This window comes from Oryx dammah, unplaced genomic scaffold (assembly GCF_014754425.2).
Source record: "Oryx dammah isolate SB20612 unplaced genomic scaffold, SCBI_Odam_1.1 HiC_scaffold_16, whole genome shotgun sequence".
In the NCBI taxonomy this organism is placed as follows: Eukaryota; Metazoa; Chordata; class Mammalia; order Artiodactyla; family Bovidae; genus Oryx; species Oryx dammah.
In genome coordinates, this window is record NW_024070200.1 from 54,941,706 (window position 1) to 54,958,383 (window position 16,678).

The following is a 16,678-nucleotide window of genomic DNA, read 5'->3' on the forward strand; positions in this document are numbered from 1 at the left end:
ACCTGTTCCCATTCTCTGGGCGCAGCGGGCCACTCCCCACCCCCTCCTGTTCTCCAGCACCAAGGCTGGGCGGGGACAGGGATGGACACAGTGCCAGAGTTTGGCAAGCTCTGGCTGGGCAGTGTTCCGCAGTCTCCTAGCCTGAGAGGTGCCTGGGGCTGCCAGGCTTGTTGCTCCATCGTCCTGGCGTAAACACGCAGGTGTCTGGCGTCAGACACCGAAGAGGCACACACCCAGGTAAGGGACTGGCTTTTTCACCAGGTGCAGAGGACCCTGCCTTCCTTAACCCACAAGCAGCCAGAATGATCCCCTTTCCTCAAAGGTATTCCTCCCAGCTCAGCCTGAGAACAGTCCAAGGAACCGCCCTTGCCCGTGACTCCAGCCTGCCTCTTGGCCCCCCTGAGAGCACTGGGGACTTCCTCTGGGGAAAGATGAAGGCAAGGGGAAGCCTCTCAGAGCATCTGCACTGGCTGAGGGAAGGCAGGAGGGGATGTGTGCTCTTGTGCTAAGTCACTTCAGTCGTGTCTGACTCTGCGACCTCGGGGACTGCAGCCCACCAGGCTCCTCTGCCCCTGGGATTTTTCCGGCAAGAATACTGGAGTGGGTTGCCACTTCCTCCTCCAGGGAGGTCTTCCCAGCTCCTGTGTCTCCTACATTGCAGGTGAACTCTTTACTGGCTGAGCCATAGGGGAGCTGGGGGTTAACTCACTGCTAAGTGTGGGCAGAGGTGGCTGAATGCCACTCGCCGAGCTGGGCAGGCGGCACTGCCCCCTCGTCACACCCAGCCAGGCTTCTCTGTCCCAGCTTCCACACACGCCAAGTCGCTGCAGGAAACCACGCCGAGTGCCAAGGAAAAGGGCACACCTCAGCTTTCCCAACTGGACACCCTCCCCGCTTCCCCCCAGCTCCCCCTGGAGCCACACGCAGCCGCATCTGCAGCCAAGAGGGCGTTAAAAAGCACATGTGCTCACCGTCAGGCCCAAGGCCACGGCGGGCCTGTCAGCAGGGCTCCTCTGGGTCAGAAGGGCCCACAGCAGGCAGGGGCTGGGCGCAGGATCCCATGCCAAGGCCACCCTGCCAGGAGGGCAGAGAGCTGAGCAAGCCTGGGTTCCATAGGGAGGATGGTTTGGGGGCAAAAGTGTCACTTTTGGTATAAACGAAGCATGCGGGTGAGCAGTTTGGGCTTCCTGCTTTGAGGCACACCCCCTTTTCCTGAGTCTAGGTAGCTGCTGCTGCGCTCAGTTGCGTCAGACTCTTTGTGACCCCATGGACTGTAGCCAGCTAGGCTCCCCTGTCCATGGGATTCTCCAGGCAAGAATACTGGAGTGGGTTGCCATGCCCTCCTCCAGGGGATCTTCCTGACCCAGGGATCGAACCCACGTCTCTTGAGCAAGTCTAGGTAAGGCTGGCTTCAGAGACGACAATTTTCCATTCTGGTCCTGCCTCCAGGAGCCCTGTGCTCCTCTGCTCAGCTGTCCCGGGTCAAAAACCACGTGAAGTAGCTTTGCTCCCCCACCTCCCTCCGCAGGCAGGCCCTTCTTCCACCTTCCTCGAGAACTGGGAGGGCACCGGCCCTATGTTCCTGGAACATTCCTTAGCACGGGGAGCAATAATGGCTCCTTTTTACAGGGACCTGGGCGCAGAGGGATCACTTTAATAGGCGTTTCGGTATTCTGACTGCCTGGGCGAAATGGTGCATGAAATGAATAAATAAGCAAAAACCCCAAAGACATAAATCTGACTTGGGAAAATTTGCACCACGAGAGCTCTGCCAAAGTGGCATCTGCTTTGAAATGCTAAGTTGGGGATGGACAGGGAGCAGAGAGGGTCTCTGGGAGGAGGCAACCACGTGAGAGCCATGGTGAAGTGTGGTCCCTCTTCATTCAGCTATCCAATCATATCTCCAAAGTTTCTTATTTTTTCCCTCTCATCATAAAGCCTTGTATGCTACACAGCTCAGAGTCTGAAATGCTACAGAACATGTTTAATGAGTGTGTTTATCCAAAATCTGGCGTGTGGAAAAGCACAGGGGTCTGAGTTCTCCTCTTGGCTCTGCCGCTGACTCAGCTGTGTGATGTTGGGAACCTCTCTGACCCTCTGTCTCCTCATCGACACAGTGGGAATGATGATGCTCGGAGGGAGGGGTGACCATCTCACGAGGTGACATATTTCAAACATTTAGCAGAATACCTCGGATGCTCTGGCCACTGGATAAATGGGAGAGCTTTAAAAATTGTTGTTTGGGGGGATTTCCCCAGTGGTCCAGTGGTTAAGACTCTGCCTTGCCATGCAGAGGACGCAGGTTCGATCCCTGGTCAGGAAACTAAGTTCCCCCGTGCCTTGGGGCAACTAAGCCTGTGTGCCACAACTGCTGAGCTCAAGGACCAGAAGTAAGGCTGATGCAGCCAAATAAATCAATAAATATGTATTTTCTTAAATGTTGTTTTCTGCAAGGACCTGTTGTATAGCACATGGAACTCTGCTCAATGCTATGTGGGAGCCTGGATGGGACAGGGTTTTGGGGGAGAATGGATGCATGTATATGTACAGCTGAGTCCCTTCACTGTTCACTTGAAACTATCACAACATTGTTAATAGACTCTACTCCAATACAAAATAATAAATTTGAAAAAAAATTGTTGTTTTCCTTCAAATGATCATATTGTGGAGAATATAAGAGTACCGTGTCTTAAAGGCTATTCATGAATGTTAACTAGTGATGGCAGCCTGGAGGAGGTTGGAATTTTGGTTATTTTCATTTTCTTATTTATCCTTTTCTATCTTTAGGTTTAAAAATGAGTACTGTCTTTATAAACAGAAAAACATCTTTTGGAAAGAATGATTGGGATATGTGGACAACCCCCCTCCCCCAACCTGCGATCTCGGTCCGTGGAGCAAAAAAAAACAAACAAAAACACAAAGAAAGGCAACGGCCCTGTCATTTCCAGGATTGTGCCAGGTGTGTTTGGGGTGCATATCAGAGAAAAGTGCACGGAGAAACAGGAAATGGGGTTCCTGCCCTTATAAACAGATCCAGTGTTTTAGAAGAAGATTAAAACCCCAAGACTCGGGAAGCAAGGACACGAGGAAGCACAGGTGTTAGCAGCTAAGGTGGCCGGTCCTCAGGTCATCGGAGGGACGGCGCTGGGTCCCGACAGGTGGCTGGGTCCCGACTTGGGCTTTGCCAGTGGGCGTTCTCTTTCCAAACCAGGCATGGCATGAGCAAGGCCTGGGGGCTGCCCACCCATAAGGTGGGTAGGTGGTGGCAGGTACGGAGACCAGCAGGAACCTGGAGCCCAGGGGCGTGCCAGAGGCCACGGGAATGAGGCTAGAGAGGAGTGTGGAACCCGGTGTCAGCAGGCTCTCCCTTCTGGGTGCTCCGGAGAGGGTCACACAGAGCCCTGAGCTCCTGAGCAACTTGGACAGTGGGGCAGGGGCGGGGATCACCCCAGAGGCAGGTCCTGGGGCGGCTCAGCTGCTTGCGGCAGGTGCCAGTGGAGACAGACAGGACAGGGCGCAGAAAGGAGGCCTAGCGCTGGGCAAACGGACAGAAGGGGAGGCCCTTTACACCCAGGACTGAACCGTCTGTGGCGGCAGGATTAACAGACACAGGTCAAGCCCTGGTCCCAGGACACGGAGAGTCCAGGGAAACCGACCATCCTGGGGTCCCCAGGACTGAGGGGACTTCTAAAGACATGGGACTCCCAACTTTAAAATTAGAAACTCCCGGCTCCACTGGAATGAGTTAGTCACCCTAAAAGAACAGTGCCCTCAATTTCAGGCAGGCTAAATGCAGCCAGGCATTGAAACAGTATGACGCCCCAACCCCTCAACCAAACATAAAACCTGGATCCTCTAACCAGCTCCAAGGGCCGTTCCCATTGCACCCCAGAAGGAACCGTATGGCCTCTCCAACACATAAAGTGGTCCCCATACAGTTCCCTCACCTCCACAGAGACCTGGACCCAACTGCCCCATCTCACGGAGCATCGTTATCTGAGCCTGTTGATCATCTCTGCCCAGTTTTCCTTTGGCACTGGGTTGACTGCTAGCAATTCCTTCAAGCTTGCAGCGGTTTCCCTTCCTAAACCTGACAACCAGAGACCCTCCCCTTACGCCCCAGCTCATCCTCAGGACTTTACATCCCACCCTCCCTGGGAGCCAGGGCTCGGGCCTGCAGGTCCCTTGGCGTGTCACGCACCAGCCTGCAGGCTGGCGCTGCTGCCACCTGGCTCTCGCAACAGGACTCATTTCAGTCTCTCCCTCTGGGACACAAAGTCCTCCCGGGAGGACAATGACGTGATAAGCAGGTTGACTTGCTTGCACATGTCTGAATGGCAGCTCTTAGATAAACGTTCTCAACTCGAATGGCATGGATGTCCTTGGATACCGCACAGGGCCAGGGTCTCTGCAAGCCTTGGTTTCCCCACGAGGATTAATTTCTAAAACAACTGCAGTTTAAAAGGAAAGCGAAAGACAGGAGGAAACATGGAACGACTAGGGCAATAATGTTTAGAACACTGATCCTCACAGGTGAGGTGCATCAGAGCCCCCTGGAACGTCTGTCACAGTACAGACTGCATGTTCCATTCCCAGAGCATCAGCTTCAGTCAGTTCTTAACACGTTCCTGGGGGAGGCTGGTGCTGCTGGTCCAAGGACCACACTTTGAGACCCACCAGAGCTGGAGTACAGCATCCACATGTAGCCAATGGGAAGCCTGCCAACATGTCTACAACATATGACTTTGATGAGTTCCTCTTGGAAATCTGTTTTATTAAGTCAAGGTGGTTTCAAAGTTTTAAAAAGTATCTATTAATTGTGTTTTGAAGTGGATGTTATTAGTAGAAGACTCTCCTAAGAAGCCTTTCTTGGCCTCCCGCCACGCGCCCCGCTCCCAGCTAGACGTGGCCACCCTGTCCATTGGCTGAAAGTACAGCATCGGGTCTGCAGACACCCTGACGAGCCGAGGGACATGGAAGGACCCCTGTCCTTCCACCAGGCCTTGGAGGTGGATGCCAGCTTTGCTCAGATGAGGGCCCCCGATGCCGTCCCTCTGTGTCAGGACCGCACGAGATGTGCCATGCATGCTGAGAACATGTGAGCACTCTCAAAAGACAAGCCCTCTCAGTCTTGCAAGAGGTTAAGGCATCTTTCTCCACATAACTATGTCCAATTTAATTTGCACTCCTATGGGTTTACTCCTGGACGCCATTCAAGTCGACTAGTGTTGAACAAGCCTATGCTTTCATGAGGCTGTTCCAGCGGATTCCACCTGTCTTTGGAGAAGCCGGCACACAGGGCCCCTGACTGTCTCCTGCACTTTCTTTTTTCTCAAATGCCCACCCCACTCCCCACCAGACATGCAGATTCTTTGACTTTATCCCCAGGCAGCCCCTCTGCCAACAGGTCAGGAATACCGATAGTCCATCTCTTTGTGGTGGAAACGATCCATTTCACCTCTTAAGAGCCTCTCTTCTTGACCCAGGATTCCGGAGCCCACACATTCTCAGAGCCCCCCAGCGTATTCCGTGCGGGCATACTAGAAGCTCAGTTTTCAGCAAGGTGGGCAATTTTGACTAAATGCGCCTGTCAAGGCCTCAAATTAGAAGAAACATTAGCCAGTTGGCATGACAGTGCAACAGCTATCTGCTCTATCTGCCAGGTTTTAGTTACCAGCCTTGAAGCCAAAAAGAAATGGGCTCCTTGGAAACAAGTGATGGAATTTGGGCTGTGAATTATATAACCCACCAGCTTTCCTCAGACTATGGGGGAGATGTTTAAAGTTTTCTAAGATGGAGAAATGAAACAGCAACCCCCTCCCCATTACCACCACCACCCTGGCAGCTCCCTCCTACCTCTGAGTACCTCCTGCCAGCCTTTCCTTTCCTCTACCTCCAGCCCAAGAAGCTAACATGTGCTGCCCCTTTAAGAGCGGGAAGGTGTTGTTTTAAGGGCCTCTAAGCCCCCCTTCTCAATTTCAGCTCCAAGCTGAGATCACATCCCCCATGGCAGCCAAGGGACAAAAGCCATTTATCAACCCATCTGATAAAACCTCCAATGGGCTGGATCTTTATCTGGACCAAGTCGAGATGCACACACACTGCAAACTCCTGCTCCTCCAAAAGGAGGGATTTCTTTCCTTTTCTTTTTGAAAGAGGAGGGTCGCTTCAAATTTTATTTTCTTAATTATTGGGAAGAAACCAAATCAGCCAGACCCTTCTATGGGGGGAAGCAGGGGGCGGGGGGAGGGGGGCTGTGGAGGGGTGGAAACTGCCTTTGAAAAAAAAAAAAAAAAAAGGAAGAGGAGGAGGACTCCCTGCTGCTTGACCGGGTATGGAGGTTGTAACGTTCCAGGGCGAGGGTGCACCAGGTGGGTCCAAGGGCTCTTTGAGGCATTGACACCCTCCATCCTGTCTTTGGCCAGGGCCGCCCCAGTGGAATCCTGGGCTACGAGCAGGTTGCGGCTCACCCGGGACGCCATTGGGGCGCTCGGGGCTGGGTGGGTTCCGGGGAGGGGTGTCCCCCGCCCCGAAGCACGGCTGGGGCGGGAAGGTAAACGGATCCTTTCTCCCTTACTGCTGCGGCACGGTCCTCCCACCGGGAGCCCCAACTTACAGCCAGGCCGGGTCCGGACTGCCCAGTTCTGCCAGTTCCTGAAACCCAGTTGGCTGAGGAGCAAAACAAAACAACCCAATCCCCGGTCTAACTCAAGTCCTTTCTTGCAAAGCTCGGGAGCGCGCGGGGGCTGCGGATTCGTTCCGGCTGCCGAGTGAAGCAAGCTCTTTGCAAAAAGACACCTCGGAACCCCGCAGCACAATGGAAGTGGCCGGGAAATCCCGCCTTGCATAGGGGACCATTTGGTCCGTGACGCTGGGTTTATTTGTATTTTTTTTTTTTAGCAAGGGGAAAATGAATATAAAGGGTTTAACTGGCGTTTCCAGGCTGTGAGTAGCATATGGCAAAAATGGAATAAACTTTAATGAAACATTATAAAGAAAACAGACCCGGGATTTAAGTTTCGTGCCTTCCCCCTCCCCCCGAAAGGAAAAAAAAAAAAAAGTAAAGAAACTGGAGCGTTTGGGAAGGAACAAATGCTTCTCTGTGGAGTTGGTCTCCCTTCCCCCAACAAAAACAAGAGGTCCCGGCTCGGAGGAATTTGAAAGCAGCGATCTGCCAAAAACATTGTGAAAAACTATGGGGGATTCATTGGAAACAGATGGGCTTTTTCAGCTTTAATTCTGAAATTCTCTCCCTTTCTGACACAATAAAAACAAACAGGGGGCGACGCGGGATGTTATCACACAGAACAAGGGGCCGGCGGTGCCCAGTCCGTGGGCTTCCCCGCGTGGGCAAGCCCGTGGGGGCGGGACGGGGTCCCGCGGGAGGGGGCGGTCCGGGGCTCTGCCGGGACCTCAGGGGCGCCCCCGGCTCCACCCCTGGGCACGGGACAGGTCTGCAAACTGCGGGACGAGAAGCTAGAGAAAGTGCCCCCCGGATCCGAGTCCGTGCCTCCCTCTCTCCCCCTTCTCCGGGGCCCCTAAGGGGCACGTCCCGGGTACCCCTTTTCTGGGAAGTTGGGAGACGTCCCCGGCGCCTGCGATCTCCCCGCCTGGCTCTTTCTCATTACCGCCTGAGTGGGTTCCCCACCCCTCCACCCCCCAGGTCTCCACGCGATGGCATCCATCGCCCCTTCGGCTGGACGCGGGAGAAACAAAGACGCGTGGAAACGCGAGGCCGGGGGCCCGAGGGCGCCGGCGAACCTGAGCTCCGACTCGCCCGCAGACCTGTGGCCCGGCGCCGCGAGGAGACCCGGGGAGCGGGCCCCGCGCGCCCAGCCGGCCGTCCCCGGACTGGAGCAGTGCCTTACCTGCGGGGAAGCTGCAGAGGAGGAAGGCGAGAGTCGGCCAGAATCCCAGGGCTGGACGTCCTGCCCCTCTCCCCATACCCATCCATCCAGCTCGGCCTGTTACCACTAGCCTCTCCCTGGAAGAAGAGTTCAGGAGAAAAAGAAGAAGCAGATAAATCACGCTGCCGAGAAAGGGCGGCCTCGCTCCGCCGGCGGGAGCTGCGAGCCGGGAGGCTCGGTCCACCTCGGCCGCGGGCGCCCGGCGCGCCCCCCCGCCCCGCGCGCCCCTCCCTCGCCAGCCATCGCCCGGCTCCCCGCCAATGTCGGCGCGGCCCCGCGGCCCCCGCCGCCGCGCGGCCCGCCCCCTCGAGCTCGGGTTTCAGCGCGGCCCGCGGGGGGCGGGCGGAGAGGAGCTGGGCGGGGACCGCGCCGCGGAGCTGGCCGCGGGGACTCGGGGAAGCCGGGGACTGTGGGCGCGCCGCGGCGCCCCGAACCCCGCGGCTGTACACCCGGGAAAGGTCCCAACCCCCCGAGACGGCCAAGCCCCGCAGCGTGCAAGGATGGCAGCGCGGCACCCGCACCCCCCCCCCCTCCCTTAACATTGACAATCCCAATCTAAAATGGAATTTAAAAAAAAAAAAAAAAAACCTAGGACCCCTTTACAACTAGACTCCAGTCCCAAAGTCGCCACTGACACCCGGGCTCTTCTCTCACTCCGATGTGGCCCGGGTGCAGGAGGCTGAAAGATCCACCTCTGATGTGTTCGGGGTGGGGCGGGTGGGTGGCCCTCCGGATCTCCCCACCCCCATACCGTGGCTCCCGAGCTGGGGGCCCGAGAGCCCAACAGAGGCGTCAGGGTAGCGACCCCTCCCCCCCACCCCCACCCCGACCCGTGGATGCTGCGGTCCCCCCCGTGCACAGGGCCCGGACTCCGGGCACCGCCAGGACAAGGCCACCAAGGCCGCTCCTGGGAGGGCATCAGGGTGGTGACTTCCTTTAACTTGGTCACTTATTTTTCCAGGAGTAAAATGTCTCCTCCTCAAGATTCCCGAGGCCTCGCAGCTGTCTTGCGGCTGTTGGGCTATTTAAGAGAGACTGGCAAGGTCCCCTGAGAAAGGCCTTTTGGATGGAACACAAATAGGCCGGAGCAAGTGTTTTTAGTCAAACCCCTTCCTCTTTCGGTGACCCCCTCACCTCACTTCCAAGCCCACTCATCTGGTTCTTTGAAAAAGACTTCTGAGTTTTTATCCCACTCCTATGCTTCTCTTAAGCACTGTGGCAGTCGGTCGCTCGCTGCCGGCGCTGAGGCCGCAGGGCTGTGTGTCTGCCTTTGGGACGCTGCCCGCCTCCACAGGAGTGAAGCTCCAGTGGAGAAAGCTCTGGGCCAGGTGAAGAGGACCCTAGGTCTGTATGCAACCAGAAGCAGTCAAACTGCTGAACCTGGCTTCTACAAAACAGGTAGGAAAGAAGACTAACAACTCAAGCAGCCAGGCCACGGGGCAAAAGCCAGCCGTTGTCTCCTTGGGGCAAAATGCCATGATGGCCACTGCTGGCCCTTACAATCTGGAGCGCCACCATACTTCCCTCAGATCTCAGTCAAACAGGCTCTGTCTAATTATCATTACCCCCTCCCCCCTCAAAAAAAAAAAAAAAAAAAGAAGAAGAAGGGATTTATTTTAAGCCCCCGTTGGCAAAATGCTAGAGGTTTGTCCAAGGAAAGGCCACCACCTCAAAATCCAGGTCTCGGATTGCATTCCTCTCAGGCCCGGCCCGACTGGGAGCCAGACCCACAATTTATTCTCTAGAATCGCAGGACGGCCCCAGCACAGTGAGGCGGGCCCAGAACCAGACTGCACAGAGGCACCTTTGAGGTCCACCAATTAACACCCTCCGCTAGATCCTGCCTTTCACAAGTTAGTTCTAAAGCTTCTTGCTAATGAGAAAGAAAGGGTCCATTAGCATTCCCAGCAGCCCTGACAATAAATTCAGCCCCACCCCCACACAGCTGCAGGGTCTCCAGGTCAGAGAATGGGACTCGGGGACCCCGCAGGGAGGCTGAGAAGGAGGCCTGTGAGCAGGCCCTTCAGGCACTGTCCTTGCCCAAGATTGGGGGCCTTTGGCTGCAGGACTTTGAGCCTCTACACTTCAGTGTCTTCATCTGTAAGGGGCAGGCTGATAACATTGTCACCCAGAGACCTCAACTGAATACAAACATACAAAGCAACTGAGCAAGTCACGTTAATTTTTTTCTGCTTCCCAATGCATATCAAAGTTGTTTACACTATACTGTACTCTGTTAATTGGAGAAGGAAATGGCGACCCACTCCAGGGTTCTTGCCTAGAGAATCCCAGGGACAGCAGAGCCTGGTGGGCTGTTGTCTATGGGGTCGCACAGAGTCGGACAAGACTGAAGTGACTTCAGCAGCAGCAGCAGCAATACCCTGTTAAGTATGCAATCGTATTATGTCAAAAAGACAATATGTATACCAGGTCGCACTGGTGGTAAAGAACCCGGCCGCCAATGCAGGAAATATACAAGACGCAGGTTCAATCCCTGGGTGGGGAAGATCCCCTGGAGGAGGGCATGGCAACCCACTCCAGTATTCTTGCCTGGAGAATCCCATGGACAGGGCAGCCTGGCAGGCTACAGTCCATGGGGTCACAATGAGTCAGACACGACTGAGCGCCTAAGCACTAGCACTGGGATATGGAGGTGGGAGGGAGGGTCAGGATGGGGAGCACGTGTACACCCATGGCTGATTCATGTGAATGCATGGCAAAAACTACCACAGTATTGTAAAGTAATTAACCTCCAATTAAAATAAATTAAAACAAAACAAACAAAAATACTTTGCTGCTTAAAAATGCTAACCGTTGAGTGAGCCTTCAGTGAGTCAGGAATCTTTCTGCAAGAGTAACATCGAAGATCACTGACCACCTAACAAATGTAACAGTAAAGAAAAAGGTTGAAGGACTGAGAGAGTTACCAAAATGGGACACAGAGACGCAAAGCCTGTGAAGCACTGTTGGAAAAATGGCATCGATAGACTTGCTGGATGCAGGGTGGTCAAAGACCTTCAATTTTTTTTTTTTTAAGAAAGCAGTATCTGCGAAGTGCAATAATATGAGGTGTGCCTGTACAATTTGGGAGGGACACTGGGCCGTGGACCCGCCCCAGCATTCCTGCTGGGGCCTGGCCGCCATTTGGGGAGGAGATTCAATTCGTACAGCATAAGGGCATCATTTGGGCAGGGGATACAAAGGGCTTCCTTCTCCCAAGGAGAGATGTGTGCGGCTGAATTTGGACATCGTAAAAGTAGAGATTTGGCTTTCACACAGCTAAGACTATGAAGAGAAATCCAGCCACAAATAGAGCAATATGGGGTTGTGTTGACCTTGAGGAATCTGTCTATACTGGCCAAACCAACCAGCTTATTATTGACAACTCCCCAGCTCTCTGCAAAAATAAGAAATTCTTGAAATGTTGGGTTTGGGAACTCAGCACTCCGTTTGCCATAGAAATTCACTTAACTCTGCGTGTAGCTGACTCAAAACTATCAGCTATCGTTACCTTCTGACCACTTCTGGTTTTCCCTGGAGACTTGCTTCGGTTCCCTTTCCCTCAGTCTGGCTGTGGAGGCGGCCCCACTGAACCGTCATCCCTCTGCCTCTCCCTTTCCACCTTGGGGCGCTGTGGTGCTGGGTGATGAATGGGCAGAGGGCTCCTGGAAGGCAAGGTCTACATAACGTTGAAGCCCTCCCAGGACAGGGACTTCTGGCTTCCTCAGCCTCTGGGGTATGAACGGGGTGTTCTCAAGTCCAGGGCCTGAGTCATCGGTGAAAAAATACATATATAGGACTAGTGCATGCTAGTCCCTGGGGGGCAAAGCAATCAATAAGACAACTCCTGTCTTCTGAACTGCTGGTAGAAATAGATATTAGAGGAAGGTGAGGGGAGAAAGCAGAGGTCAGAAGTGAACAGCTGACTACCTGGGGAAGGCTTGACCCAAAATCTTGCGAGCTGTCTTCAAATATTCATTTTCAGTAAGAATGATAGTAACAGGGGCTTCCCTGGTGGCTCAGTGGTAAATAATCCGCCTGTCAGTGCAGGAGACACAGGTCCTATCATTGATCTGAGAAGATCCCACACGCCTCAGAACAATTTTAAGCCCGCGGGCTACAGCGACCGAGTCCACGCCCTAGGGCCTGTGCTCTGCAGCAAGATAAGCTGCTGCAATGAGAGGTCTGTGCACCGCTACTAGAGAGCAGCCCCTGCTTGCCATAAGCAGAGAAGAGGCTACGAGCAGCAGGGACCCAGCACAGCCAAATAAATAAATACAGTTTAGAAAAGAACGATAATAATAATGGCTTATGCGTCAATGTGCTCTCACATCATGTCAGGCGCCAGCTAAGTGCGTTACATTTCTAGACACTTTATGCTAAGGTAGGTTCTATTATTATCCCCATTTTGCAGATGAAGAAACTGAGGCTGGATGAACTTAAGTACTCACCCAATTACCAGCTAATAAACTGCAGAGCCAAGCACACCAAATCCCATCCCTGACATGCTGTATGTGTCTTTCATGCTAATGATGCAAGTCCACACTGGGCTTAAAGTCAAGGCAAGACAGATAAACTTAACAGTCTCTTTCAATAAGGAATAACAGACTCTGACAGGGAGGCCCAGAACATAGGCACGGGGGACCTCCAGCCCAGTCTAGGGTGCAGCGTGGGAAGTTTTCCCAGAGTTGGTGTGTGCCAGGGGAAGGTGGTGGGCAAGGGAGGAGCACAGGGCAGGGCTTCCAGGTAGAAGGAACACCAAAGATACCATTTACCAAGGTGTGGCTTGTCTGAGAAGCTGGAAGATCTTGATGATGGCTATAGGAGAAAGAGGTGAGGCTACAGAGAGAGAAGGAGCCTGGGAAAGCCTCTGCAAGGCCAGCACGTACTCTGCGAGGGTGTGCATCTTTAGAGATCAGGAGCCCCACCCAAAACCTCCTGAAGAAGAGGGATCTATTCCTTTGGGAGACCATCTCAGGGGACTTAACAATAATACAGATGCTCCGGTGCCACTCAGGGCTTCCCAGGTGGTGCTAGCAGTAAAGAATCCGCCTGCCAAAGCAGGAGACTTGGGAGACGCAGGTTTTGATCCCTGGGTTGAGAAGATCCCCTGGAGGAGGGCATGGCAACCCAGTCCAGTGTTCTTGCCTGGAGAACCCCATGGACAGAGCAGCCTGGCAGGCTACAGTCCATAGGGTGGCAAAGAGTCAGACACGACTGAAGCGACTCAGCATGCAGGTGCCACTTGGAGCATCTGAATTTGAATCTCAGGAGGTAGAGCCTTGGGTGTCTGCATTTTTAATGATCTCTCCCAGGTGACAAATGTGTAGGGACTTGTAAGTTTTAAGTTCCATCACCCTCCATCAACCTTGGGTGCACATAAGACCCAGGTTGAGTCAATCAGTTCATCCTCTTGGACTTAAAGTCCGGGCAAGACAGAGACTGGCATGTGACCCAAGCTGACCAATCAGAACCTGTTCTAAGACTGTTGCCATGAGGAAGCGCCTAGTTCTGATCTCTGATTCCTCTGTAAGATGGATCTGGGGATAGTAATCTAACAGGAAGGTGAGTGTTGATGAGTGCTGTGGGTTGAAGCTGTATCTGCAGAATTGGCATATATATATATATATCTTTATTATTAAACTTGAACTGTGTCTGGTGAGCTTTTCAGGAACTGATGGAGATTTTCAGGGCTAACTATCCCCATACCACTCTTTAGAGTGTGATTCTCCCTGAAGCTTTGTCTTAGCTCCTTGGAGCCACCTAAGAGTCTGTTCCAGCCAACAAAATCCTAGTTTTGCTGAAACTGGTTTGATTTTGGCTCTTCTCATGTCTAGGCAGATTCCCGACCAATCAGGAGAAAGCTAAGGCCCAATACTGGTCCCAGGAAGTATTTCTGCCATCCTCAGGAGTGCAGGGATGTGTTGTCAGTTCAGCTCACTTGCTCAGTTGCCCAACTCTTAGTGATCCTATGGACTGCAGCAAGCCAGGCCTCCCTGTCCTTCACCAACTTCTGGAGCTTGCTCAAACTCACGTCCATTGAGTCGGTGATGCCATCCAACCATCTCATCCTCTGTCATTCCCTTCTCCTCCTGTCTTCAATCTTTCCCAGAATCAGGGTCATTTCCAAGGAGTCAGTTCTTTGCAACAGGTGGCCAAAGTACTGCAGTTTCAGCTTCAGCATCAGTCCTCCCAATGAATATTCAGGACTGATTTCCTGTAGGATTGTCTGGTTAGATCTCCTTGCAGTCCAAGGGACTCTCCAGAGTCCTCTCCAACACCACAGTACAAATGCATCAATTCTTCGGTGCTCAGCTTTCTTTATAGTCCAACTCTCACATCTATACATGACTACTGGAAAAACCATAGTTTTGACTAGACGTACCTTTGTTGGCAAAGTAATGTCTCTGCTTTTTAATATGCTGTGTAGGTTGGTCATAGTTTTTCTTCCAAGGAGCAAGCGTCTTTTAATTTCATGGCTGCAGTGATTTTGGAGCCCACTGTTGCCATTGTTGTGTTGTCAATGGGTCTTAATCCACTGGACTTCCCAGGTGGCCCTAATGGTAATGGATCCGCCTGCCGATGCAGGGGGCGCAGGAAATGCAAGAGTCCAGGGTTAGATCTCTGGGTCAGAAGGATCCCCTGGAGTGGGAAATGGCGCTCTCTCTCTCTCTTTTTTTTTGGCTGGAAAAACTCATTTACTGGCAAAATTTCTTGAGCCTTCTCCACTCCTCACATTTGAATAATTTTTCCCTGTACCATACTTTGAGGAACTCAGTTGTTTAGGGGGACCCAATCCTCTTTGGTAATTATCCCTCAAATTCCTCTTTTTTAAAAAATAGTTTTAATTGGAGGATAATTACTTTATAATATTGTGTTGGTTTCTGCCATACCTCAACATGAATTGGCCATGGGTTTTCGTAGGTCCCCTCTGTCTTGAACTTCCCTCCCACCTCTCACCCCATGCCACCCCTCTAAGTTGTCACAGAACCCCAGATTTAAGTTCCCTGCATCATACAGCTCAAATTCCTCTTTCAGACTTCAAGGGCTACACTGAGCCTGGCCACCTCAGATTTGATGAACTAGAGCTGCTCAATCTGTACGCAAACCTTTAAGGTTTTATAGACTTTTGACCATATCACCTTTCTGGCTTCATCTTTCCACGCTGACATCCTTCAAGAACGAAGCACGCCAGCTTCTAGGGAAAGCCTTCTGTTTGGGCGATTACTCACCTTCCTACAGTTCTGAGATATTTTTCTCTAGGAGAAGGTCATAAAACTGCCAGGTTTGGGTAGAGCCCAGGGAGAGCACTATTTTTGGCTTAGTGTCCAATACCATTTCTGAATGCTTGGTCCTGCATGGCCTTTAGCAAACAAACATTTTGCAAAGACCCTCAAGCTTCCTTGGGAGCTATAAACAGCCTGGACACAGTCCGTTATTTTTGTAATTTGGATTATGTTTTCCTAAATGCATTGGATGAGGCTTGCCCCTGCGAAAGCTTAATATGCATCTTCTTGTAAACTCATAAACTGGTCCTGCAGTTAATCACCATTTGTTTGCCATCTCTCCACAGAGTCTGGAACCATTTCATCTGCAGGCCTGGAACCATTCATTCCTCCAGATGATCTATGGACACTTAAACAAAGTCTGGGAGCACTGGCAATCCTTGGGGATCCCCACTGTTTACAATTTTTCATTTAGAAAAGTACCTGTTTATCATATTTTTTGTTTCCTATCTCTAAGGACGATTCCGATTCATGGCAATTTCCCCCTGCATTCTGGAGGAACTTACTGTTGGAAATGACCTTTGGGGTGGAACTTTGTCAGAAGGAATTTTGAACGTCTAAACATAATTCTTCCCTGTGTTTCTCCAGGCCTGTTCCTACCTCCTCAAGGAATGCTAATAGATGACCGGTCCAGTTTCATGTTCTCTTTTCAGAAAGTGTGTTGTGCTTTGGCCGGTTAATTAGGACTTTACAAAGTGCCTGCTGACACTACTTTTTTAGTATCTGTTCCACCAAAGTGACTGTTAAATGTGACCCTTTCTGGATGGGTGGGCTTCCTTTGTGGGCAGGAGGCCCGGCAATGTACACCCTTGGGTGAGGGCCAGTGTGGAAGGAAAGTTGCCTTTTTTGGCCACCGAGATATGACTGCCATCTTTAATTGCCACTTCTCCCTTTCCTCCAGATGGTCCTGGGGTAGAGGGCCACAGGCTTTCCTTGACCTGTTTGTTTCCATGACAACTTAGGAATCTCCCTGCTTCTCTTCTTCCAAAGTATTGTTCTCACTGTCCTTACTCTGGCATCAAGAAACCTCTTTACCGTTGATTCTGGAAAGCCTTAGAGTGTGTCCCGTTTTGGCTTATCTTGTTGGGTTTTTTGTTTTTTTTTTTTTCCCCTTTGCTTCAGGCTTCCTTTCTCTCTGTGTGCACACTGCTTTCTTGGTTCTGAGCTCTGTCCCTCACCCCGAGGGACGCTTATTCGTACTAATTAAAACACGCAGATTTTTTTTTTTTACAATATTTTAATGGATTTTTGAAACACACCTTTCCCTGACATTCCAATGGCTCTCTTTAGAAACTGAATAAATATTTCACTTTCTCTTTGAAACCTCTCAATGGATTTAACACATTAGCAGATTTTATTTGCTCTTGGACATGTCTTTTGCCTGCCTGATGGCTCAGATGGTGAAGAATCCGCCTACGATGCAAGAGACCCGGGTTCAGTCTCTGGGTGGGGAAGATGCCCTGGAGAAGGGGATGGCACCCACTC

The 16,678-nt window shown here is 52.1% G+C and overlaps 1 protein-coding gene across 2 annotated transcripts in view; it reads right to left on the reverse strand.

Annotated features, from left to right (window-relative positions):
- RGMA (repulsive guidance molecule BMP co-receptor a) overlaps positions 1–16,678 on the reverse strand; it is a 49,203-nt gene that overhangs the window by 20,296 nt on the left and 12,229 nt on the right. Inside the window, exons 1-2 of one of the 2 annotated variants that reach the window (XM_040256992.1) lie at positions 9,042–9,118; positions 7,869–7,984 (exon numbers count right to left, since the gene is read on the reverse strand). In XM_040256992.1, the coding sequence (XP_040112926.1) occupies positions 7,869–7,950 (82 nt within the window). In that variant the 5' untranslated portion in view covers positions 7,951–7,984; positions 9,042–9,118. Of the gene's footprint in view, positions 1–7,868; positions 7,985–9,041; positions 9,119–16,678 lie in introns of those variants that run through there. The other variant, XM_040256991.1, reaches the window with a different exon arrangement.